This window comes from Teleopsis dalmanni, chromosome 1, assembly GCF_002237135.1.
Source record: "Teleopsis dalmanni isolate 2A chromosome 1, ASM223713v2, whole genome shotgun sequence".
In the NCBI taxonomy this organism is placed as follows: Eukaryota; Metazoa; Arthropoda; class Insecta; order Diptera; family Diopsidae; genus Teleopsis; species Teleopsis dalmanni.
This window is the reverse complement of record NC_051846.1, coordinates 174,531,021-174,556,261: the sequence shown is the minus strand read 5'-3', so window position 1 is coordinate 174,556,261 and position 25,241 is coordinate 174,531,021. Positions and strand designations below refer to the sequence as shown.

Here is a 25,241-nt window from a genome sequence, read left to right as displayed (position 1 = left end):
AATATTAAAAATGGAATTTGTATTGTTACTAAAATATCATTTTAAAGTGACTTAAAAGTAATATATGCAGAATTGGCAAATTAATATAATACAATATATCATAGCATAGCGAAAAATAATTAATATATTTAAACAATTTAGTTTTAATTTTAAAAATACTGTGTAATTGTAATTCTATATGAATCTTACATAATATATAAGTGACACACGCAACACACAATACATATTTAAATAAAATATACATTTTTGGGAACAGCTTGTTGCAAAAACAAAAAAAAAAAAGAAAACTTAAAACAAAAAATAATTACGAAATGCTTAATTTTCCACATTTTCAAAATTTAAAATGGCAATCTTAAATGTAAATTTATTCCAATTTTTTTTTTAATTTATTCTTGAGTAGTCCTGGTAGCAGCGATAAGCAAGCACAAAATGTCAATATACCCATAGATGTCCAGGAGAAAGCCTCACTTGAACTTGTCATCTTTTGCAAAGTTTTGCCTGCCTGTATAGCGATTACAGATGGAGGAGCAACACCACAAAAAGTACCAAAAGCAAATGTATAAAGTGGTACACCAATTACTGGAGATGCCAAATTAATAAACCAATTTGGAAGAATTGGTGTCATACGTAGAAAGAGCATATAATTAAAAAGGCTATCACGATGTTTTTCTACGTGTTTTGACCATTCACTAGTTTTTTTTGGCCAAAAGTGTCGTATTAAACGGCGTCCAACAAGATTCGAAAGACAATAGCACAGTGTCGCACCCAACGAAGAGCAGAAACAAATTAGTAACAGCGCAATCGGGAACTGGTATAAGAATCCAAGTAAAATTGAAAGAAATAATGAACCTGGAATGGCAAACGTTTGAAGGCTAAAATAAAATAAAAGTTAAGGAAAATGTAGTTTAGAATTGTTGTAGCTGAGAGACATAGCAGCTCTTTCGAGTAGCAATATTCGAGTATCATATTTAATAAACATTGTTTATATATGTGTTCGGCTTTCATGATTTAATAATTGCTATATTGATTTTTATTAATGATTTAAATTTAAAGATCCTTTTTAATATATGTATGTATATAAACAGTTGATCTATGTAATGAATTCAACCGATTTAGTACGGACAAATGGTAAAATGCTGTCTAAACATCACACAAAAATCTTTACAGAAAGATTATAGCTAAATGGTAAAGAGGCAGCTACGTAACCAAGGTGTGCTTGAGTGTCTGATGCCTCCCTTCTAAAATAAATCGAAGATTTATATGTATACATATATCTATTTATTATTTATGCACCATGACATGACTGAATGGTAAATAAAAATATAGTCGATCCAGCATTTTATTCGAGAACCCCCTTTAAAGTAAAAATCTGGCCACCGGTCTTTAAAACAGGGTTTGAGATCTTTTCACTTAGCATATTTAATGCCGTAATTTTGACAAAACATATATCGCAATACGTCTACAATCGATATAATATTGTTGTACTTCAGAATAAACTGCAAAACAAATGCGTAGAATTTCAATTCTAAACTTTTATCAATCTATTAATAAGCTATCACAATAACAACAGGACGTAGTAACTTAGCTATGCTGACGAACTAATGGAATCAAGTTTGACTAAACGTATTCTTCATGGAAAATGTACAATTATATCTTTAGCATCGTTACTAGAACGTATAATTAAAAAATTCACCAAAACTAGAAAACAGGACTTTATGAGTTAATATGTCAGACGGATCTGACCCAGTTAGAATCAAAAAATCACCAATAAATTATACAAAATAATAATTTGTATCACAACATTGGTGGGAGTAATATTAAAACATTGACCCTAAATATACCAGACTGTGCGACACGCGTATGATTTTACCTCATCGAAAGCATGCTATGAATAAAGCACATGCTTGAGGAAAACAAGCACACATATACAATTTCGTATTGAATTTTCTCCAAATATCTCACTAAACCATAGATGTTTGTATAGTTCATGTATACGCAAAAGAAAAACTGCTAAAACGCAACATATGACGTGCTCAATTAAGTATTTTTAGCGCATTATTTTATTGGAGCGTATGCCATAAAGCTCTTGACTTTTGTGGTAGGTGCAAGAACCAGAGCTCTTGCCTTCACAGAGTTATCTGTAAATATTATTCGCACATAAGCAACCAGTTTGTAATAATAACTCAATGAATAAGTTGACAAAATTCTTAAAGAAATTATTAAGAACCATCAAGAATTTTCAAAATCAAGACAAAAATAAAAAGAGAGTTGTGCTGGCGGAGAGATAATTATATGTACCGACATTGATCCGAAGCCATTAAAACAATTCGGTTAGCAAATATATTGACAAATATAAAGCTTTAAAATAAATAACTAAATCATCTTAAAATATCAGTTGTATGATCGTTATAATTTTTTGAAGTAATATACAATTACACAAGTGGTGTACAGTATCCCATTATAAGTTAGCAGAAAATATTAAGTATGGAAAAAAGATATATTGATTCTAAAAGCAAGCGGATCTATATACCGGTGGCACTGATCGACTCATACTACCACGTGTCATTCGCTACGCAGTGCGTATACGAAATTCTCAACTTTGATTACCTAAGTCCTATTATTATTACCTATCTAAGCATATGACCTAGTACCTTCCAAATAAAGTCTTTAAAGCAGGTTTGTGCTTGTTAAATGAAATTGAGCAAATAAAGCAGATAATTATGGCTCCTTAGGCGTCTAGACTACCAAGTCGCATTTATGGATTATATTATATATGGTTTTTACATTTTTACATTAAAAAAGTATTTAATATGGACCGTTTTTCTTTCAAATTTCATGAGCAAAGTCATTTTAAAACAGATCTTAAACAAAGTTTTCAATTTTGTTTTTGGGACTTTATACTATATCTCATCAAGAGCGGTAACATTAAAAAAACTGAGTGGTATAAAGAAAATAATAATTAATAGGAATGCAGACTTTTAAGATACCAGAAGCATAACAATTTTTAGATACCTTCTGTTTCAAAACACAGACTTTCAAAATAACAGAAACATAACAATTCTGCTTTCAAAATAACAAGAGTATAATAGCTTTTATATAACTATTAAACCAATGCCTGTAAACACAATACGACAAATTTTTCAATTTCAATTATTGTTGGAGCTCGCAAGAATCTGCTTATGTCGTCCCGTTTGGATGTGTTGAATGGCAGTTGGTCGTTGAAATTGACGAGTGACTGTGAGACGTATATTTGGTGGTTCTTGAAACTAGTTTTAATTGTTAGATCCATATACCTATTATGAGTTGTAGTACATTGATTTTGGACAGACGCATACACAAGATCTGTTTCCAAAAATTAAATTCGTTAAACTCCAAAAGTAAGGGACTGTTATGAGATATACGCACATAAAAAGTTAAAAAAACGGATATATATAAAGATAAATCAATTAATCTCATTGAGCAGAACAAGAACTTATATACATACATCATAGGATCTACTTTCGATGTCGTTTTCATTCATATAAAATTTATAAATTTTAGCCTTTTATGACTTGATCATTTGATACCGATTTAACAACTTTGTAAAAAGTTCATATTTGAAAAGGATACAATATGTAGGCGACGACCACTCCAAACATAACTTCGAAATAATACATGTCCTTGTAGCGATCCAGTACTTTTGCCAGCATTTTAGCATCTTGTATATCACGTGGTATTTTAATATGCGCCTTTTCTGACCTAAAAAGAAAAACAAACCCAATTTAAAATTCAATTGCTCATGTGTACTTGTGGTGATGTTGTGACTTGATGTTGCTTATTTGTGTCACTAACACAACTAAGCAAAATCGCTTACGAAAGCGAATAAAATGCAAACACATCATTCAATGGTGCAATGAAATTTCAGACATACAAGTTTTTTTTTATATTCGCGTGAAGTTTATTGAATGCCTTCTGTTTTATGGGATTTAATAAACAATTACTGTATTAAATTCACTCTATACAATTTGTTGTAAAAAGTTCATATTTCAATGAAGCCAATTTTAAGTTCTTTGTTTCAAATTGTATGTCATTTAACTAATATAATCGCATATTAGTAGCGAATACATATGTATATATTTAATGTAATCAGTGCAACAATGAATGAGTAATCATAGCATCCAACATGGGGTGTTAGCAACAGATCTCTTCAAGTAATGAACGCAAAGAGAGTTTAGATTAATAATATTAAACTGATATAAAGTTAAATAGATCAAATCTTAAACTGTTTTCTAGGTTGTCATATAGTAGTAGTTCTATACTTTACACAAAGATATAAATTTTTCATATATCAATTCTTATATATAAATTCTATTAAAATATTTGATTAGATAAAGAGATCTACTTAAGTTAATATGTACTCCATACTAAGATGTAAGTACTGTCTGTACTATCTATGTCGATGGGAAATATTAAGTGTTTGATTATTAAATACGTATAACTTTATTTACACTACTATCTTGGCTGCAAGCTACTATTATATTTTTATAAATTTCAAAATATAACAGCTTTATTAAATTAATTCTAAGAGCGTTCAAGACTGTATTTTATAGTAACTTGCCCACACCTACAACATAAACGATAGGTTAAAGTCTCACAATTTAAAAGGAGTCCTTTGTCAAATTAAACAGTACGTTCGAACTACAAGTTGGTTACAATAGTAAAATGTTAATTACAGAACGTTTACACTTTCGCAATTAACAGGACAAATAACTGATATTTTTTTACAACATCTATAAAAAAATATGCTAATGAGATTTAATAAGTGTGAGTGTGAACACTTTATAAAACTAGGATTTAAAATTGAGAAGTATTTACATTTAAAGTTTGAGCATAACAAACTTGGATTCTTACTTTTATATTAGTCTTCACATGATGTTATTTCTTTTAACTCAATTGAAAGTTTTGTAAAAATCTTTGGAGAAATCGTATTGATTTTCATTTGAAAACTGCAAAGGCCTAGCTTTTAGCAAAATTTGCGATTAATTTATAATCAAAGAATGGTAGAGTCTACATACTTATATATATACGAAATGCCGGTCACAACTCTCGTCAGAGTTTGTTACACAAAAAATGGTCTAATACCTATATCTACAATAGAATAAATCTTATCCCTATATTTCTAAATGACATCAATTGATATTTATTTATGAAATATAAAATGTGGTACACTTTAAAAAGGACATAAATAGTAGAGAACCCTAATTGACTTTATTAATCTTTAATCTTTATAAACTTTACGAGTACTATTAATAATAATAATGCATAACAAAATATAAGTAAAATAAGTAATCCAATAGACTAAGATTACGATGATTATGGTTCTGAATATAGTGATGTTAAAATGATTAGCATAAAAAATGAAGCTATATGGAATAGTCCTTAACTAAGTCCTTTATAAATTTTTACGTAAAATATATTTATGTGAAATTATTACATTACCGAAATAACGGAGATAAAGTTATCAGTCAATAGCTTTGATAATATTTTTTGCTATTCGATAAAACAACAGCTGATACGTTTAAACATAAATGAACTCCATTCTTTTTCAATGAACTCCAGAATAACTGATTAAATATTCTACTATTTTACATTTATTTTATTTTATTTTTTAATTTAACTTAAAACAAACAAAATCAACTCATTTCAGCGATTAATTATAACTGAAAGAATTTAAGAAATACATACGTGGTTAACCGTATCACGAATAATGACTTCGATTGAAATACTATATTCTGAATTTGGTAATGAAATTATAATTAAAAGTAAACAGCTCGTTAAAAAGTTTAGTAGATAAATAAATACTATATATTGTAAATACATCATATATTTTTTTTTAGTGTTAATTTTGCTAATTTTAGCACAAAAGATCTACCATGCTGGCAGTGTTCTGCTCTATTGGGAGGCTATATCCCTTTTATATTCTAGTTCTAATAGTGTTCGTTTTTATTTGTGCAGATAACACTATTCGTAAATGAAAAAATATAATATGTACGATTCCACAAATTACCTAAACTAAACATAATTTAAGGTAACTAAATTAATTTTATTTGCTAATACAGTTATAATTCAGTGTACCAAAAATTAGTAGTGTTAATTTTGAAGAACATCTTAAATATATATATATATGTATGTATTTAATAAAACCTTTTCATTTACATATATAACCTGAAGGTTATTTTCAGCCATAAGTTTTAGTTTATGTGCATTTGCCTTCAAATAATCGAAAAAATTTAGTATGTCGGCCTTTATTTAGAATTAACTTTTGCTCAGTTGATAAATGTGGAACTATTATTATATATTTAAGCTCTTCATATATGTACATATGCCCGTCAGCAACCAATTCAAGATCAGTTAATAAATGATTAAACTATTTAACGATTAAACTTCACGAGTGAAAGAACTGATAGCTGTACTCTGACAATCTCCCATTATGCATACTATGTGCTCATATAAATATTTGTACAGAGTCACGTTTTGGTCTTTAATTGTTTATATAATTCGGTATTACTACATACGAATATTAATCATGTAAGAAAAATATATTAATTTATTATTACGTCCGATTCTTAATCAACATGGGTGCTACATTTATATTAATATTTCATAATACATTATGATACTTACTCATCTAACTTAGGAAATATCATGCAAACGTAGCACATTGCTATTAAGCTTGTTAAAAATATTGCAGCCAATATGACTAGAGATTTTTCTGTTGCTTTTCGTTCAGCAGCGGACATTGCTTGTTTTTGTAATTTCGGTGGTTTTTGTTTCTGTGACGTATCAGTGGATATTGTTGTAGCAGCGGGACTGATCAACGACGCATTTTGTGTATTATTATTATAATGATTAGATTGTTTATCATTTAATTCTGTAAATAAGTAAAAATGTAAATAAGGCGAAGCTCTGCTTTGTATGAGTAGTGGTGACTTGTACCTGTCTCAGTTTTAGTAATTAAATTTGCGTTTTGAAATTCCATGTTCAGAATTTCTTTGTTACTACGTTGGGTTTTTTTTTTCTTACAAACGCAAACACTTCCGTGTGTGATTGATACAATTTTTTTCTAATGTTAAATAACTTGATGTACTTATTTAATTAAAGAAAAATCAATTGTAATGCCTTAATATTCTTTAACAATAATTAAATTTAGACAAATGTAAAGTGTCAATTATTCATTTAATTACAAAAAAATTGTTAACATCAATTACAAATTTCTAGGTAATGCAACAATTTATTTAAAAAACAAATAACACACCACCAACCTCCCGACGCACGCAATTATCAACTAAATTAATATATTGTCAAACAGAAAAATACTTATAAGTATGTTTTTTGCTGAGCGTTGCCACATATTTTAAATTAGTAAAATATATAATATTTTGCATTATTTTATCTACAAAAATAAAACAAATATTTGCATGCTAACAATTTTAATTGTAATACACGCTATTAAAAAATTATTTAATTATTTTATGTAGCAATATATTTAAACAAGGATTTAAAAATATTTGCTTAACATTATTATTATTATAATTAACATTTCATCATAAAATTTTTATATATAATTATGAAGAACTTATAATATTAAAACAAAATTCTTTTTGCATATTATTTTTATTAATATTTATACAATTTCTAAAAAATATAAATATATATAAAAGTATGTTTCCATTGCCTTCATTAAAGCAGTTTATTTGATTTAGGTTGTAAATCATAAATCGTTGATTAACCTCACAGAGCTTTTGTGATTTCTCACTTAGTTAAGAATAAATTAAGGGATTCTTAACTAAATGCAAACGCCCGAAATAGTTTAATTTAAATTAAGTTATAAATCGGAAATAAAAAGAATTTATTTGGTTCTATATTAATATAAATTTACCTATACAGGCAGATATATTTTAATAACAAATTTATTTAAAATTATGTAATACATTGATTTATTAAGAAGGGGCAGAGGCAAGTGAATCTCTTGTTTGCACTATTCAAACGGCACTAAAAGTATACAATATTTAGACCCCAATTCACAGGTATGATTTTAATCTTATTAAAGCGCATATTACACATGAGAATTTTTTGTCAAACTTTTTTGTCGTCGTTGGCTATTACACATCAAAACAGTCCACATTATTTAAAAAAAAAAAAAACAAATATATTACAAAATAAAATTATTCATGCATTTAAACACTGTTATCGTTCCGGTTGTATACAAAAAAACACCAGCAAGTTTGAGGAAAAATCAAAATTTTTTGTCAAACTTCAAATGTTTCTATTACACATTAAATTTTGCACAAATTTCGCATTTCATAAAAAAATTTGAAAAAAATTTTACATGTGTAATACACGCTTAAGGCATGCTTAAATCATCCACTTCGCTGAATTAACGCAAACTTGTCAGTTTGAAAGCTTTAGATTCTACTGTGAAATCGCCTCTTAATATACATATATATATATTAAAATATATATGCTCAAAATTTATTAAAAACATTAAAAATCGTAGTGTTCCTGATAGTCTAAAAAACTCTCTATCTCTTCGTATTATCAAAACTTTTAGTTCAGATATCCAACATATAATATTTACAAGAGCTGCTAACATAATAGATTTGTAAATCAGTTAAAAACAAATCGTGTACCGTATTACTCATGGGACATATACCCAATAAATATCTCTGTAAATAACAAGGAAAACTAATTTCCAAACTTATTTGGAAGATGACAACTTTGAGATTTAATTAAATAATTCCATTCTATTAAACTATTACGTTGTTGAAGAATTGAAATATATTTATAAACATTAATAAAATTTTTTATAAAATACAATAAAATACAGCATACTCATTTACATTTACATATATTTAATTTTTATTTCCAAATAATAATTATTCAAAAGTTTTTATTTATGTAACAATTAAAAGCACTTATATTTTTCTCTTTAACAATTTGGTTAAAATTTTTAATAAGCCGTAAAATCTACAGAATTTCGCTTACACCTAATAGACATATACATGTATATATAGTTTATATATGTACTTAAAATAATTATTTGTTAAACTTTTTAACTTAACCAAAGAAAAAATTTCAAATAACTAATGTATAGATTATAATGTAAAACAGACATTACAAAAATTAAAATAACGTTCGTATTATTTTAAGTATAAACATGAAAATCTGTGAAACCGACACTATTTAGCCTCAATCCATATTAACAGATATCACAATATTTATTTGTGGAAAGTTTTCAGGAGTCATTGAGCTTGGGGAAGTGCTTAATTGCGATAAGCGTTCAGCTAGTTCTTCTGGTGCACAACTACCTGGGCCAATCATCCAGATAGCATCTACGAAATATGAAAATCAAAGAAATTCATAGTTTAACATATAATTACAATTGTGTACCTCCAAAATACCATCCATTTGGTGTACAAAAACGCCACATGATTGGTGGATGTGATGCATTAAATTCTGCAATTAAATTACATGTTTCACCTGGCTTAATGATTGGCAGTTCAAAACGCTTTGATTGACTAGCAGACATGATATAGCAACCTTTAGGCCAAGCTTCCGTACCATCATTTTGTATTTGCCAGGTCTGCTGCACATAGTAAGGATTACCTTTTTGAAGAATTTTTACCGATGGAATTATTTGAAAATTGCAGAAGTCTAAGTAACAACCTACTGCTGTTTGCAAATTCCTTTATGAAATATGTTGGTCATTTATAATAAAAATATAATAAATGCGTGCCTATATATATCTTACCAATTACTCATTTCAAGGAAAAATCTAGCAGAGTCTTCGTTCATTTGATTATTCATTAAACTTTGAAATTGTCTTATAAGTTCTTCATGATCTGTTGTGCCGAGACAACTAAACTGTTGTAATAACAGTGAGTCAATATCTGTTGAATTATTTGCTGTAGGTGCTTGATGCGCTTTAGTTATTGCCAATGGCGCTGGAGGAGCAGGAAGTGGAATTGCTGTTTGCATTGGTAATTCAAGCGGCATGTGCGGACCGTAATGCGTAGTTTCGAATGTGTTCATGGACGTATATGAAGAATCGCATTGCATTTGTTGATCATTTTGTTGCTGTTGTTGAGAATCAAAGTTATCCCCGTTAACATCCATTATAATTGATTAAACTAAACAGTTAACATCATTAAAATCATGTCATATATTTAAACTTTTAAACATCTTAATAAAATCTTATAAGCGCTTATTTTATTACATATGTATCTAATAACTTACTTTTCTACTTCAATATTCAGTCAAATGTTTCACTTTAAATATTTTGAATCAGATCAATTTTAAAATTATTATATCTTATTTAAGTAACTGTTTGCAAGATGTAAAAACAAAAGAAATTATATGGCAATTTCTAAAAGTGCTGATAAACGCAATCAACAAAAATAAGACAAAGAAAACGAATATCCTCCCAATGTCAAAATAAAAACAAAAACACTCAAAAATTTCAACGCCGTGTAATAGTTGCATCGCCGTAACAAAACTAACACTCATTTTGTTAATAAATTTTATACAAAGCATTAATATTTTTAATTTTACGTTTTTTGAAACCAAATTAATATTAAAGAATAATAATTTATAAATTCAATTTAATCTTATAAATGAATATTTATTAAAATTTAGAAATCATTTGCTTTATATGCTGGAAAATACAAAAAGATAAAGGAATTTGCTGCGAATTGGAAAAAAATGATTTTTATAAACGATATAATATGAATATAATGAAAAGATTAGAATATTAGCAATCAAAATATAGTTTTTCCAAAATTTTTGAATTAAATTAAGATAATTGTTAATAATATTAATATATGAAAATAACTTACATAATATTTAATAAAATATATAATAAAATAACCATTTCAGAACATTTGCAAAAATAATAGAAAACAATTTAAATGCGTTATAAAAGCTGTATTCGTTTTTATTTTATATATACAATAAATGAATTATATATGAATTAATTGATTTTATTTCATTATTATTCTGTTTCATGAAAAATAAACATAAACGATTTTGAAACATTTAAAAGTATTTTACAAATCATATCATTTAAACGATAGTTCGAAACATAAAATTAAAATTTAATAATAAAACAATACAATACCTTATGCAAATAAAGTACTTACAAATGAAATACTGTTAAGACTGTATGTATGATTGCCAACATCACAAAAATTTATTTTGACACAATCATAAGTCTGGCTCCGAATAATTCTTTTATACATCAGCGCTACCTCAATGTATTATAATTAAATTGAAAACATATGAAAAGTACAGAAACAATAACTCAATTATTTTCTTTATCATGAAACAAATACTATCAACTTTTAACAACGAATGTATAATTAATAATAATATATCCTATATAAGAATTCGTTTACCTTTACCGCAGCAACTCAAAATGTACACAAAAATAGCCTTTTTTGTGTAAAGTTTAAAAGTATCAAAAATATTTGCGAAAATGAGAGAACTATATTAAACTTTACTCAAAAGTTTTACATCAGAGTAGAAGCAAAGTGGAAAAAAACAGTCGACTCAGTCTTCTTTGAATAATAGTCGAAATTGTAGGAAAAGTGTAAAAATAATGGAAAATAAATGAATGTGTGAAACAGAGTGTTTTTCTATAATAAACTATGAAAATGAAGTTTTATACATTTTAATATAATAAAAAAATAATGTTAAATTTAATAAAAATAATATTGTATATTTTCTAATTGGAATAATACGTTTACTGCTAATTGAACCACCACATATTTGGTGGGCGGGTGTGTTGTGAGTGTTTTTTATGTTGCCAGCTCTGCGTTCTTCTGCGTCCACTTCCGTTGGATTCAATCATAACACGCGCGGAGATACCACCGTCGTACTTCACTTCGCCCTCAATAAATAAATCCCCGACCCCACTTCGCATCCCATTTTAAACGAAACACTTTTGGATATTTATGTAACAAGTGTGTATATTGCTGATTTTATGTGTTGAGTAGCAAGTAGAAAAGCAGAAAAAAAAATAAAATAAAATATAATAATAATAGCACAAAGAAAAACAAAAAGAACTTACTTCAAAAATAAGAAAGAGAAAACAACAAAAAATATTGTGAAAATTCTCCATCGTGAAAGTCTCAGTAACTAAACCAACAAATATTAAAGCGCAAATATGTATGTTTTGCATACTGTTTTCTGGGAAATTATATATGATTCGGGAATCATCAGTTGGTTGTTCTGTGGCATTTTATGAATGAGACGAATTATTGAGATAAGCTAAGCTAGTCACTGTTGATGTTTTCATTTCCTCTTTAGAAATTCCAATCTAGACTTTGGATATAAATTTCCATGAAATATTTGGTCATCAATTAATTTGAAAGAAGGTATTTTTTAAAAAATATTTTATTTAATTATAATATATATAAATTAATGTATTTAAAAAAAAAATTTAAAAGATCAGTTTGTAGTGTGAAAGGTTAAATAAATAGATAAGTTTATATTGCTTAAATGTTGTTAGCATAGAATAGAGTGATTAGAACTAAATAATTATTTTGTTGTTGTTTTTATAAGTTTACAATTTATAATTTAATTGATATTAAATTAGTTACTCTCAAGAATTGATGAAAAGTCAATGAAAAAATATGATATGTTAGATTATAGATCAATTCTTTTAAAATTAAATTTCTTTTTGCATTAAATATTTTTGCTTTTCATATTTCCTAGTTACTTAATTTAATATATTTAAAAAAAATTTTTAAATAGAATATATTAATTTTTAATTATCAATATTAAGTTCAATAGGTATATTAAAGGTAACAAAATTGTAAAAACTGAAGAAGTAGACTCATAGCTATCAGGTTTTTAATCAGTATCATAAATTTACATATAGAAAAAGTTTCCATATAAAAATGCGTAAAGTTTCAGTTAAAAATACATTATATAGGAATGATAAGAAATGATAATTTATATTAATAGAAAACATATCTCGAATGCAGTTCAATATTAATAATATCACTTTTTATATTAGTTGTTTTTGTTTTGATTTTTATCAACCATTTGGAAGTCTTGGGTAATTGAAGCAAAAAGATTGATCACTAAAAGTCTTGCTAATTTCCCTACTATTCAAATAGCTTCATTAGTTTATAAACTGCAATTGTCTACCAACTTATTCTTAACATATTTCTTGCATATACTAATAACGATTAAAATGCATACTTATTTACTTACAATGCGCTCTTTTAGAGCATCTGTGTCCCGTCCATCGCATTTCCTGGAGAGCTGAATACAATGTCAGCCTTGAGGGCATTAACCAGCACCTTCTCTGCAAAGAGTTTGAACATTCCAGGCGTATATTCTTAACTCGTGTTCCTTGAAACATTTCTCAGGGTCGTTAACACTATGCGGTATCCTTATACAGAATTCTTCTTCATTTTCATTGTAGTGTTGTTTTATATGATCAGATTCCAAGCCTGATACTTAACCATGTATATTTATAAGGAAAGCTTCGCTGCACACATGAGTTCAAAACGGATGATTGTAGCTATTTAAAGGGGGGCCACGTTGAGGCTGTGTATCTTTGGAGATAACTTTGACAAGAATCGTGCTGTCATTTTCCAAGTTAAATGCTCACGCAATGCTTCTTTATATGTTCAATCCTTCTTTCCTAATGTGTTTTTATAGAACCATTTAAACTAAATGGATTAACTGAAACCTAATTCGAAGTACGGTTTAAAATTACTTAAAAGATTTATTGTATGATATTACTTTCAAGATAAAGTAATTAAAGTTAGTAAAACTTAAAGTTAAGGTAAAGTTAGTAAAAGTTAAAAATGTTAGTAAAAGTTAAAGTAAAGTTTGAAAAGTAAAAGTAAAGTTAGTTTTTAAAGCTGACATATTTTTTGCAAATTGATACACGAAAGCTATAATCATTAGTAGTAATAAAACTGTCTTTCAATGTACTACTCTAAGAACTTTAGAACAACTTTCAAAAAGCGTGGTTGCAATACGTTACACGGACGCTTTATAATATTGACTTTATGTTTTATAAGAATATAACTTTCTTTTTCTAATATGCAAAAAAATATTTACTTTATTATATACATTAAAAATTAAATTTACATTTGAAAACAAAAAAAGAACAGAATATCTATCCCAATACTCAGGATGCACAAAGATCAAATGATTTTTTATGTTGATTTTTAGCAAAACTAATTTTTAGTTTATATGATAAATACAGTTTACATCTAAAAATAACAAATAAATAAGTTGGCGATATCAAAAATTAGGTTCCTCTTAAGCTAAACTGTCCTATTATAGTGACTACTAGCTTAGATAATATTTAATTTGTTCTATAAATACGTTATTAAATTATTAAAAGAACCCCTATCGAATAAGAAGCCAAAAAAAAAAAATTGATAAAATAAATTATATTAAAAATATAACTTTTTATCTCAATTTATTTTTTTATTCAGTCTTCACAAGTCTATACAAATTATAAATACTTACTTTTATATAAAAAGTACAGTTAAACAGAAGTTTGTATTATTGTAATAAAAGTTATTGTAACATAATAACTAGCATTTGAGTTATTATTGTTCTTGAATTCAAATTATAATACCACATTTATTACAATTAAAACACAGAGTTGTATTTGTATTTTGCATATATATTAAATGAGATAATTTAGTAGATCTAATTGATTTTTATTAGACCTAATTATTTTGTGTCAGGCCTAATTGGTTTATATCTAACCTAACTGGTTTGTGTCAGATCATCTTATTTTGCTTATTGAATGAAGTTAAGAGAAACAAAAATGCAATTATAATTTTTGTTTATTTTTATGTATACCAATAGATTTTTTAAAATGATATTCAATTTTTATCAATAATACATAAAAATATTTTAAATAATATTATACATATAATATAATAAAATTTACTGAGACTCACTTGAATTAGTGTAAAAGGTACATACTTAAACGTTCATATTCCCCATTTCAGCCTGCAGATTATTTTAAATATGACAAGTCCAGACAAAAGAATTTCACCTCATGGTAAGTTAAAATATTTTTTTAAAAAATTAAATTGAAATAAAAAATTTTAATTTTATTTATTATCAATTAAATATGTAATAATATATGTATATATGCACAAACACTATTTATTTTAATCAAAACAATTAAGATATTTGCTACTAATAAGTATATATATATATATGTGTGTATTTATGTATATATGGATATACATAAATATATGTTATAAATAAAATTGATAATTTATCGCCTTACCCAAATTAAATCAAGTTGTGGTGACAACATAACTCATTCCACACAAATGCTTGTCCATATATTAACGCAACCATTTATCCATCCATCCATCCATCCCATTTTGATAAAATTGGAAGCATACAAGAGAAGGACAAAGAATTACGACTACTACGACGACGATGACTGAAGAAAACATTCGTTTATCGATTTTAGCTATTTTTAGAATTAACTTGCCTTCAAAGCACTTTTGCCATGAAATAAATATTCCACAACTTTATGAACTTATTTCTTCTTGTTGTTATTATGATTATATTATACATATATGTATTTATGTGTTTGCATCTACCAATCCGGCACACAACAGTCGACCAAAGTAACTAACATTTAATATTCAAAGCAAAAGTAGGATGTAAGAAAGCAAGAAAAGAAAAATAGGGACCACGAATGACAAGGGCAACATTAGGTTGCCACAAGAAGTTTTCCATTTCTCATACATACTACATACATATTTACACATCTCCAATGCACCCACTCTTGTATCCTGTAACACAATTTGAAGAGCATATGAAAATAATCTTACAGCTGTGCTTTTGCGTATATTTTGTAGGTAAACAGAACCACTACCACTTCTCCTTCTCTTCAATATTATATTATCTTTTCTGTGCTTTTTTTTTTGTTTTTTTTTTTTATTTTCAATTTCATTGTTTACGAAAAGGAAAGTAGGGAAGTAGTAAAACACACGCCTTGATATGTAGTATGGTATCTATACATATATATATATATATATATATATATAAGTAAAGAATATTTCCAAATTATAAGAAAAAAAATTGTGAAACTAGTATGAAAGATTGTATGTGAACCTGTTGGTTTCAGAAATGAAATTTACACAGAATGCATATATCAGATAATGAGTAGTAATATATTTAAATAGTTTCTATAAAGTAAACAACATATGTATATAAAATATATACACTGTTGAAAACACATTGAGTATCTTTAATTCAAGAGGTAATCCCTGGGTAAAGAAACAAAACATATTTTTTTTTGTAATTTTTTTTTTTCTTACCCAATGTAACTTCGATTTTTATGATTGGGTCTATCAAACTAGTACCTAGGCGCTACTTGGAGAATAGAAAAAGCTCTGTCGCCACTATAACTAATCAACCAGATTTTTTTGTAATCCTGTATTTGGCTTAATATTTATAATGGACTTACACCACTAATTTACAATTTACAAAATCGTTTCGAATTAAATCTTCTCCTAAAGTAGTGTCAAGGAACACGTAAATATTCTATATATATTTTTGTTTATTTAATATATGTGTATATCATTTAGGAATAAAATACCGATTTTATTGTGTTATATTTATTTATTATAGCAATTTATGTTCTTTTCCACGTGTTAAATGAACCATAAAGCTAGCCATATTAAAAGTAACTCTTCAATAAAATTGTTCCTTAAACATATAAGATGATACTGAAACTTAGAAACCCTTTACATAAAACTTCGACCGTCACTTCTATATGGGTGTGTAACGTTCAGCAAGGCCTCAAACATTACTATTCGCCAGCTAGAAATTGCACAAAGTCAGGCTCGGAGAAGGTCCTCAGGGACCTTAAGATTGATCCGATAAAAAAATACATAAAGGACCCTACCAACACCGCGTTATCGAATCGCAGAATGGTTACAGGCTCCTCGAGGAGGTGTGCAGATCTGAGGTCAGTTATTGCTTAGTCTGATAAAGTGATAAACCATAATTCAGTCAAGACGTAGAGAGAGGTTATGAAGAAACCTCGCAGTTAATAGAGATTAAAAGAAAGTAGCTAACACTTTGACTGTTGCTTATTTTTATATATATATTTTAATTAAGATGATAAGACAATTTGTTTTTCTTTAATTCTATTAATATCCATTTGAAAGCCCGCTTTGCAAAGGGGATGTGTCCAATGTAATATGTATATATTTATATATAATAAACTTTTTTTTTCGTTTTTTTGGTAATATTTTTAAGCTTCAGTGTGCATACACGTACTAAATATAATCAAATTTCCGCCAGTTATTTTGTAAACACACTGAATAATATAGTCAAAAGTTAATATTTTTATTCGATTAACTTGAATACTATTAATTTGCCGGCAAACAGACAGACAAAGGAATTGGCAACACTAAATCGATTCGTTTTGTTATGCTGATAGCTTTTTATGGTCTTCGACTTCTCCACCGCGTTATTCCCAGTAGTATGAATAATATCTTTTTGTCATTTAATAAAATGTTCGTTTCTTTATATATGACTCTATGCTTATACAAATCACTTGTTTTATTTTTCTAAAAGCTATTTATTAATGGAATGGTTGATCTATTGGGTTGTTTAAAAAGTAATTTCGTTTTCTTCCAACAGAGGATTAAATTTACATTTAAGGCGCATAGTCGTAATAAATTTTTAGAGCTAATATAGCAGTTTATGTAGTTTTTGATTAAAGCCCTTTGAAATATTATATGCCCTTTCGGCATATCGAGCTTTTTTACTATCGAATAGATACACTGATGGAGCAGCAGAAAGTCAGCTGATTGCTAACAGAACAACTAATTTGAATTTAAAAATAAGCAACTAATTCAAGTGAGCAAGAATTATTTAAAAATTTTTGCTCGATAATCCTTATTATCAGTTGAAAAAGGAATTCAGAATATGAAGAAAAACCAATTTTTATTTTTCTTTTCGTTTAACTTAATCCTTTATCGTGGTCATCTTCAGGTATATACATATATTTTAACCGTTTTTTTACTACTAGATACGTCGATAACGCCAGTCACGTGTAAATAGTGACCACAATTCAGTTTTATCATTCGTAAAAAAGGTGAACCAAAGACGAGAAAATTATCGAGACTACAAAAAAACACCTCAAGATTGCTTTATATAGAAATATATTTTATTTTTATTATTTTTAAATACAATAATAGAGTGTACCTATTGCTTTATTTAATATATAAGCGTTAGCAGAATATACAATGGGAATCCTTTTTAATGTAGTACTCGTTAAAAAGAACTGATCACGTTGGTTTGGCATTAAAATATTTTTTCTATATTATCTGGAATGGGTATGGAAAGAATGTCATTAAGATTAAAATAAGAGTATTATGTTTCTGTCAGATTCACTATTCATTTGACTAACTGTATTAAAGTATAGTATATTTTATATCACAGTTTAATTTATTTATCAATATAAATTTTATTCGAAATAATGTTTCAATTTTTCTAAATATTGGTAAATTAATTTTCAAGGTTCAGAAAAATGAATAATATTGTATTTCTTATTACAGGTAAGATTGCATGATAATTATACTTACAGATTCTGTGAAATGGAAAGTAATTCCTTATCGCATCTTATCTGTTCGTATATTGCGATAGTTGACAAACAGATCCATTATATCAATTTAGCTTATTTTCTTGAATATTGCTGTTATCGTCAAAAACAGATACAATATCTCCATCTAACATAGCTCTCATTGAATCAAATGAGGTGTGAAGTTTTAAACCAAGTGATATTGTAAGGTTTATTAATTTCCTTATGTTATCAGATTAGCGTAAGACATGCTCTCTGTATGAATAGATCTCAAAAGTCGCGGTGAAGCCTCTAACAATAAATAAATATGGGCAGACACTTTTTACTGAATTAAACTTTTCTATTCTATAGGTTGTAAAAAATAAAAATATAATATAAAATACAAATATAATAAGTCTTATCCGATATAATAACTATTATATTAAGTTATAAAATTTTGTCTTTACAAAAGATGTCACTTTGAAAATTTTTAGAGCATCCCTTGTACATCAGTCATAATCTTAATATAAACCTTTAAGCAATTAATTCAGATAATTTCTATTAATATTTATATTAAATTGTGAATGAAACATATGTATACTGAAATAATAATGTACCGTACAGATTATAGACTATAGACTTACTTTAAAGAAATATATTATATTTGCACTATTTTCATTATACGAGTATGACAAACTATGCACATGAAACCAATAATTCTAATATAAAAAAAGATACAATTATATATTTAGTTAACTCGTCGGTTTTCCCCACTTAGTGAAATGTCAAACTGTAGCGTTTACAAAATAAATAGAAATAATTTATTTCGGTTGGTATAAGCTGTGTGGGGCAGGATAAAAATCATTTATATATATATATATATATACTATATTTATACGTAGTACATATAAATATTATATATTGAGCTTACATATACGTAATTTAAATGTGCATAATTGCTTTGTTTGATGTTTTGATAGAATACTTTTACTGTTTATATATAGTTTCGTTATATATTTCAAACAAATCAAAGAGTATAAGTATCTACAATTAAGATTATCAGGTGTTATACTATTCTGCCATAAAAAAGCAGATGTGTGGTTTGTTCGAAAGTAGCTGGCTTTTGCAGATATGACCTTGACTCCCACATTTAATATAATTTGGTTTAACAACAATGTTACAATGAACATGTGAAATTTGTTTGCATGTTTCTTGATTTTGTTCATAATTATTCAGAATCTTCGAGTATCTAAAAGTGTAAGAGAACATATAGCTCACTCTTATCGCTTGTATCATATTATTTTAAAATAATTTTTAATAAAATAGAAGACTACAAAAGTAGTTTTGTTTTGATACAAATTAAAATCTTTTTTCAAAATCATTCTTAAATATATAGATTAACTAATATATTGCGACACGTGATCCAAATCTGAACTGTTTGAGAAATTGTTTAGTACATATTAGTCGTTTTGGGTGCATTTTTAGTATATATCGCGGTGTTTTGGTACATTTTTAAACAAAAGCTTTATTTATTTAAATTGAATTTTATTCAAGTATATATTGGACAATATTATTTATGACCCATTTTTCGGGTACCTTCATAATTCCATCAGCGTTATCAATAAGAGAGTTTTGTAGAGACCAAAACATATGACAGTCATACGGTATATATAAAACAGAACCTTCCAAACAAGTTCCATCAATCATTTGTTTCAAACCATGATGTGTGTAGATGTGTGTAGCATGTTATTGCCATGATGAATTACAATCCCTCTTCTGTTAATTAATTCTAGTCAGGTTTTTCCTTGATTTTTTCGTTCTAGCAATAGAATTTTTAACAGTAGAGACCAGCACCAGGCTAAGGAGCTCGTAATAGACAATGTCCATCCATACGTTTGCAACCGTTTCACCTTTTTCATAGTAACAAAGGACATAGCTTTGTTTCTTTAGCATATTTTTTCGCACAGTATACTTATTTCCAAACCAATTTAACTTTTTACACGAGCGATAAATTATACAACCATTTTCACAAAAAAATATGGCCTAAAAAATGTCACATATATACGATTGACACGATAATCGGATTAGTATTGCCAGATATATAAATACATTATATTATATATCGCAAATAATTTTCAATAATACTCAATGGTGGAGTTGTGATAGTTCTCTACGACGCTTTCTATATAGCGACTTAAGTCTATGTTTTGGTGGTTCTCTTACTATCGTGGAACGTCTTTAGCCATGGGTGTACACTGGTTTCAGCAAAACAGTGCCCCAGCCTCTGGGTACGCCCATGTCTTTAGTCTTGGTATCATAACGGTTTTGATTTACAAGGGTCTACTCCAACCTCACTTAACTTATCCACCAAAATGAGGCGAGACACTGAAAAAAACTATGCAAAAATAGTCACCACTATTGCAACAAGTTTTAAGTTTTGTTGTTCAAACAGTTCTAAATAGTTCATTTCACTGAACCATAGCTACCAAATCAGAATCATGAAATGGATAACCCGTTACCATTCGCCATTGTTACTTTTTCTTTCGTCAAATTAGTCCATGAATATTAAATTACCTTTTTTACATATATAATTGAAACTATAGTGTTGATGATGTTATTTGTTTTAAAACCTATAACAAAATTATCTTAAGAAAAAGTAGCCATCTAAAATTTACTAAAGCAACTTTTTCTAAACTTGTCTGGCAATTGTCGGATTTTTTTTTTAAGATCACATCGACAACAAACTTTTTCATTTATTTTGGGTTTTATAATAGAACCTGTTTGTATAGTTTATTCAACTTATCCATAAAGAAATGTTCGCGAATGTAATTAGAAAGGATATGAAACTTTAAACAACTGTGTCTACAGATTTATTACTTTTTTCACAAGTTATTGGAATAAATAGGGTTTAATTTAATCATTTATTTAGTATTATTTGACTATCCTATTTCATCTTGTCTAGGTAATCATCTAATTTGCATCAAACCTAAGCTTGATTTCTAAATGTTGGTTAAATTGTCAAATTATCTTTTAAATATATAATACCAATCTTTAAAAATTTGTTTTTATTTAAAACAATACGTACAATAATATAAACACATACATATTTCATTCACTTGACTAATTCAAGTACAGAGAACTATCAAGCAATTTTGTTGTATTTTACAATACGTTTTACAATTGTCAAGTTGTCAAAGACTTAGTGCTAATAGAGTAATAATCTAAATTATTATTAGACTAATAATTCGAGCGTAGATCTGAAGACTTAAGTCGTTTAAGTCTCCTCAGCAGGCCAGATGTAGTATTAGGCCGTTTTTGGTACTTCACCGCAAACTTTTGTATTACTGCATCCACAGATTCGATCTTCAAGTCCCAATGTAGGTCAGTATTTCTAATGAATCACGGAGCGTTGACTAAATTTCTTAAAACTTTGTTTTGGAAATTTTGGATGATTTGTGAATAGACGATTTTGGTGTACATCCTCATAACTGGATTGCATACGTCCATACCGGAGCGTCTTTAAAATTGCTATAAAATTATTTATAATTTAAAAATCTTTAATTTTTTTCAAAACCATTATCCATTAGTTCAATTGTTTTGAAGCCATGCTCTATAGTATTTTATAAGCATTGCTTATATTTTTTTAAAAAATTACATCATTATCTTTGCCTATGTTAATATAATTACATTAAACTACAAGAACCTTTTATTTATGAATGTAATGAATGTGGAGATGAGATTATTTGTAACATCCTCCCTCTCTGTTCACGCTTCCTACGTATTTGTTGTGTATAATCTCCTTCATTCTTTTTTTAGACTTAAATTTGTAAATATAAAAGTTACTTGCTGCTGTACCTTTAATATTCTTTCTCTTTTTCGCTTTTTAACATCACAGTTCGGGGTGAGCTTTCGCCTCTTTGACAATTACCAGTTTCTGATGGCTATTCTGCTAATTTTACGTTTTAACATAACATAATATATTAACAGCAGAAATGACTTAATATAAAATTTTAATACAAATCAAACGGACTGACATTAAATTACTTTACTCGTGTACTAAGGATTTATGTTGATGTTATAGTTTTTTGTTGTTGTGTTGTATTTTTTTTTATAGTTTTTATTTTGTTGTAAAGTAGAATATGTACGAATTTCATTTTAATTAGTTTTGTTGTTTCTAAATATACTATAGCTATGCACGATTTATAAATGTGTCTAAAAATAGAACAGCAGGTCACGGCCTATTCAAGCACACAGTGAATATGGTTATTTCACATTTATTCAATTTAATTCAATTTACGTTCAGCATTTCGTATAATACTGAAAATCTCTGAGTGGTGTATAAGTTAGTGTAATTTGTTATTGTAATGTTGTTCTGTTCTATAACAGGCAAAGGAAGTAAAAGGAATTCAATATAAAAGCTAAAAACGGCAAAGTAAAGTACAAAACAGAAAATGAAGGAGCATTTCAAATGTGTATTTATAGAAATAATGTAATGTGGAAGTATAAATAAAAGCAACAATAACAAAAGTGCCTTAATACCTTGCAAAGTTAACGTTTATACGACCTTCGTTCTATTTTCTGTTCTATGCTAACATTTCTTTGTATTGTTTTTAGACAGAAAATACGGTATTTGTTGTGTTTTATTTTCTATAATGTTTGTTTCTTAATTTATTATTTCATATATTGCAAACGTTTTTGTTTACATCATTGATTGGCATTTATTCTGCGAAATGCAAAGAAATACCAATCCATCCATAAGTGATAATTGGATACATTATAATATAGTTACTTCAAAAACTTATATTAATGGAAGTATTAAGTTTATACTCGTATATATTTTAAATAGCCGAATAGAATAGAAATTAGACTTTTGAACTCCATAAAAATGTATAAAAAGCCTAAAAATCATTTATCATTTATGAAGGGAATCATTAAGTTTATATATTAAATATCTGATTATCCTTAGTCCTTTTATTGTCGTATGTCATCCTGTAGACGTCCATTTAAAAATTTCATACGCATGTACTGAAGTATATCACCAAAACAAGTTAAATCTATGTATATATATGCTAACTCCTAAATCCAAAGAAGATTGCAATCATTTATCAATCAATGCCTGCGCAACATATTAGGCATATAGTGACCTAGAACGATTTCAAATGAAGAGTTATGGAGAATAACGCACCAAACAAACGTAAACAGTGAGATAAGAAGAAAGAAGTATGGTTGGATTAGACACAAACTGCGTAAGCCTTATGAAGATATCGCCAGGGAACATACCCCCAGAAAACTATGCGCAGAGGCAAACCAGCAATGACCTAGTGTAGGACAGTTCAGCAAGAAAACGGTCAAATCGTTTAACGAGTTGAAAGCAAAAGCACAAAACAGAAACCAGTCGAGAACTTTTGTAGACTCCTTAAGCTCCTAATGGAGTATGGAAATAATAATAATAATATATTTGTAGATATTTGTATATTTCCATGTAATTCAATACAAAAATTCTTAACATCATTTTCTAAACTAATTAAGTCATACTTTGATAATGTTATACTGGGTCTTATCATTTGCAATGTCTTTCAGACAAAAGTAATTCACTACGCAGCAAAATGAGGTCTAGACAACATCAAATGTCTGGTAGTCACACCCTTAACAATTCGAAAATGCCGGACTTCTCTTAACAAGACAGGTAGTTATGAAGTGTTTAGCAAGGTAGGCAGTCTACTCCTTGACAAAAAATTTCTCAGATATTGGTATCCCACTTGCAATGACCAAGCAAGCAAACAAAAATGTTTAAACATAGCTATTTCAAGTTCGACCTGGTACAGATTGGACAAGAAATGTACTAGTCAGCTGCATCAACTAGGGCGTAGCCTGCTCAGCATTACTATATCAGTGCTGAAATGTCACTGCGTACTAGAAAGACGTACAATGAGACTATGTCTATCCTTTAATGACTTCTGTCGGGTTTGTGGCTCTGTAGATGAGAAAAAAACTTTACTCCACCTCATGTGTCAGTGTCCATCATTAACTTGGAAAAGATTTAAAATCGTAGAGACCTTGTTTCTTATCAAACTAACAGAACTATCTGTCATCCTGCAAAGCTAGGATCATTCACGCAGGTATTTAATCATCAAGTAAGTTCATATAAACAGCACATCTCTAGTGATCTGATTTCCTCTTAATTTGGAAAATCAGAAAACTTAAAATTTGCACTCTATCCCTTGTAGTTCGCATCGACTATTGTTTCGCTAATCCGTATCATTAACTTAAAAATAATGACTACAACTACACAAACTAGAAAATAAACATCTTTACTCCACTCAACGCATACAGCAGTAGAATATATGCTCCACTCAACCCAAATGTATACATTTTAACAAATGCAAACAGAAACAAGTATTCAGTAAAAAATTGTCAGGAAAAGGCACTAAAATAAAAAAGTAGGAAAAAATAAAAAAGTACATAAAGTGCTTGATAACTGCATTAAAATAACGAAAATTAAGAAAAATTTAATAAAAAAATATATTAAAATATTTCTTTCTGTTGTTTTTACTCGACATAAAGTTTAACTGGTTTTTGTGAAGTTCAGCAAATGTAAACATGTAAATACTACAAAAGAAAC

At 27.8% G+C, this 25,241-nt stretch overlaps 3 protein-coding genes across 4 annotated transcripts in view; 1 reads left to right on the top strand and 2 right to left on the bottom strand.

Annotated features, from left to right (window-relative positions):
• Positions 1 to 327: 327 nt before the first annotated feature.
• LOC119670278 (transmembrane protein 41 homolog) lies at positions 328 to 7,364 on the bottom strand. Its single transcript, XM_038080478.1, has 4 exons — positions 6,976 to 7,364; positions 6,664 to 6,910; positions 3,610 to 3,738; positions 328 to 872 (listed from the first exon to the last, which is right to left on the bottom strand). The coding sequence occupies exons 1-4, from the start codon at positions 7,016 to 7,018 to the stop codon at positions 365 to 367; spliced, it is 927 nt and encodes a 308-aa protein (XP_037936406.1). The 5' UTR covers positions 7,019 to 7,364; the 3' UTR covers positions 328 to 364.
• Positions 7,365 to 8,883: 1,519 nt separating this feature from the next.
• LOC119670712 (protein ILRUN) lies at positions 8,884 to 10,424 on the bottom strand. Its single transcript, XM_038081098.1, has 4 exons — positions 10,276 to 10,424; positions 9,791 to 10,169; positions 9,430 to 9,725; positions 8,884 to 9,371 (listed from the first exon to the last, which is right to left on the bottom strand). Exons 2-4 carry the CDS (start codon positions 10,153 to 10,155, stop codon positions 9,229 to 9,231), a joined length of 804 nt encoding a protein of 267 aa, XP_037937026.1. The 5' UTR covers positions 10,156 to 10,169; positions 10,276 to 10,424; the 3' UTR covers positions 8,884 to 9,228.
• Positions 10,425 to 11,709: 1,285 nt separating this feature from the next.
• Positions 11,710 to 25,241, top strand: part of LOC119670277 (histone deacetylase 4) — a 28,239-nt gene continuing 14,707 nt past the window's right edge. For both annotated transcript variants that reach the window (XM_038080477.1, XM_038080475.1), the window contains exons 1-2: positions 11,710 to 12,413; positions 15,030 to 15,082. In XM_038080477.1, coding sequence (XP_037936405.1) covers positions 15,049 to 15,082 — 34 coding nt within the window. In that variant the 5' untranslated portion in view covers positions 11,710 to 12,413; positions 15,030 to 15,048. The remainder of the gene's footprint in view (positions 12,414 to 15,029; positions 15,083 to 25,241) is intronic.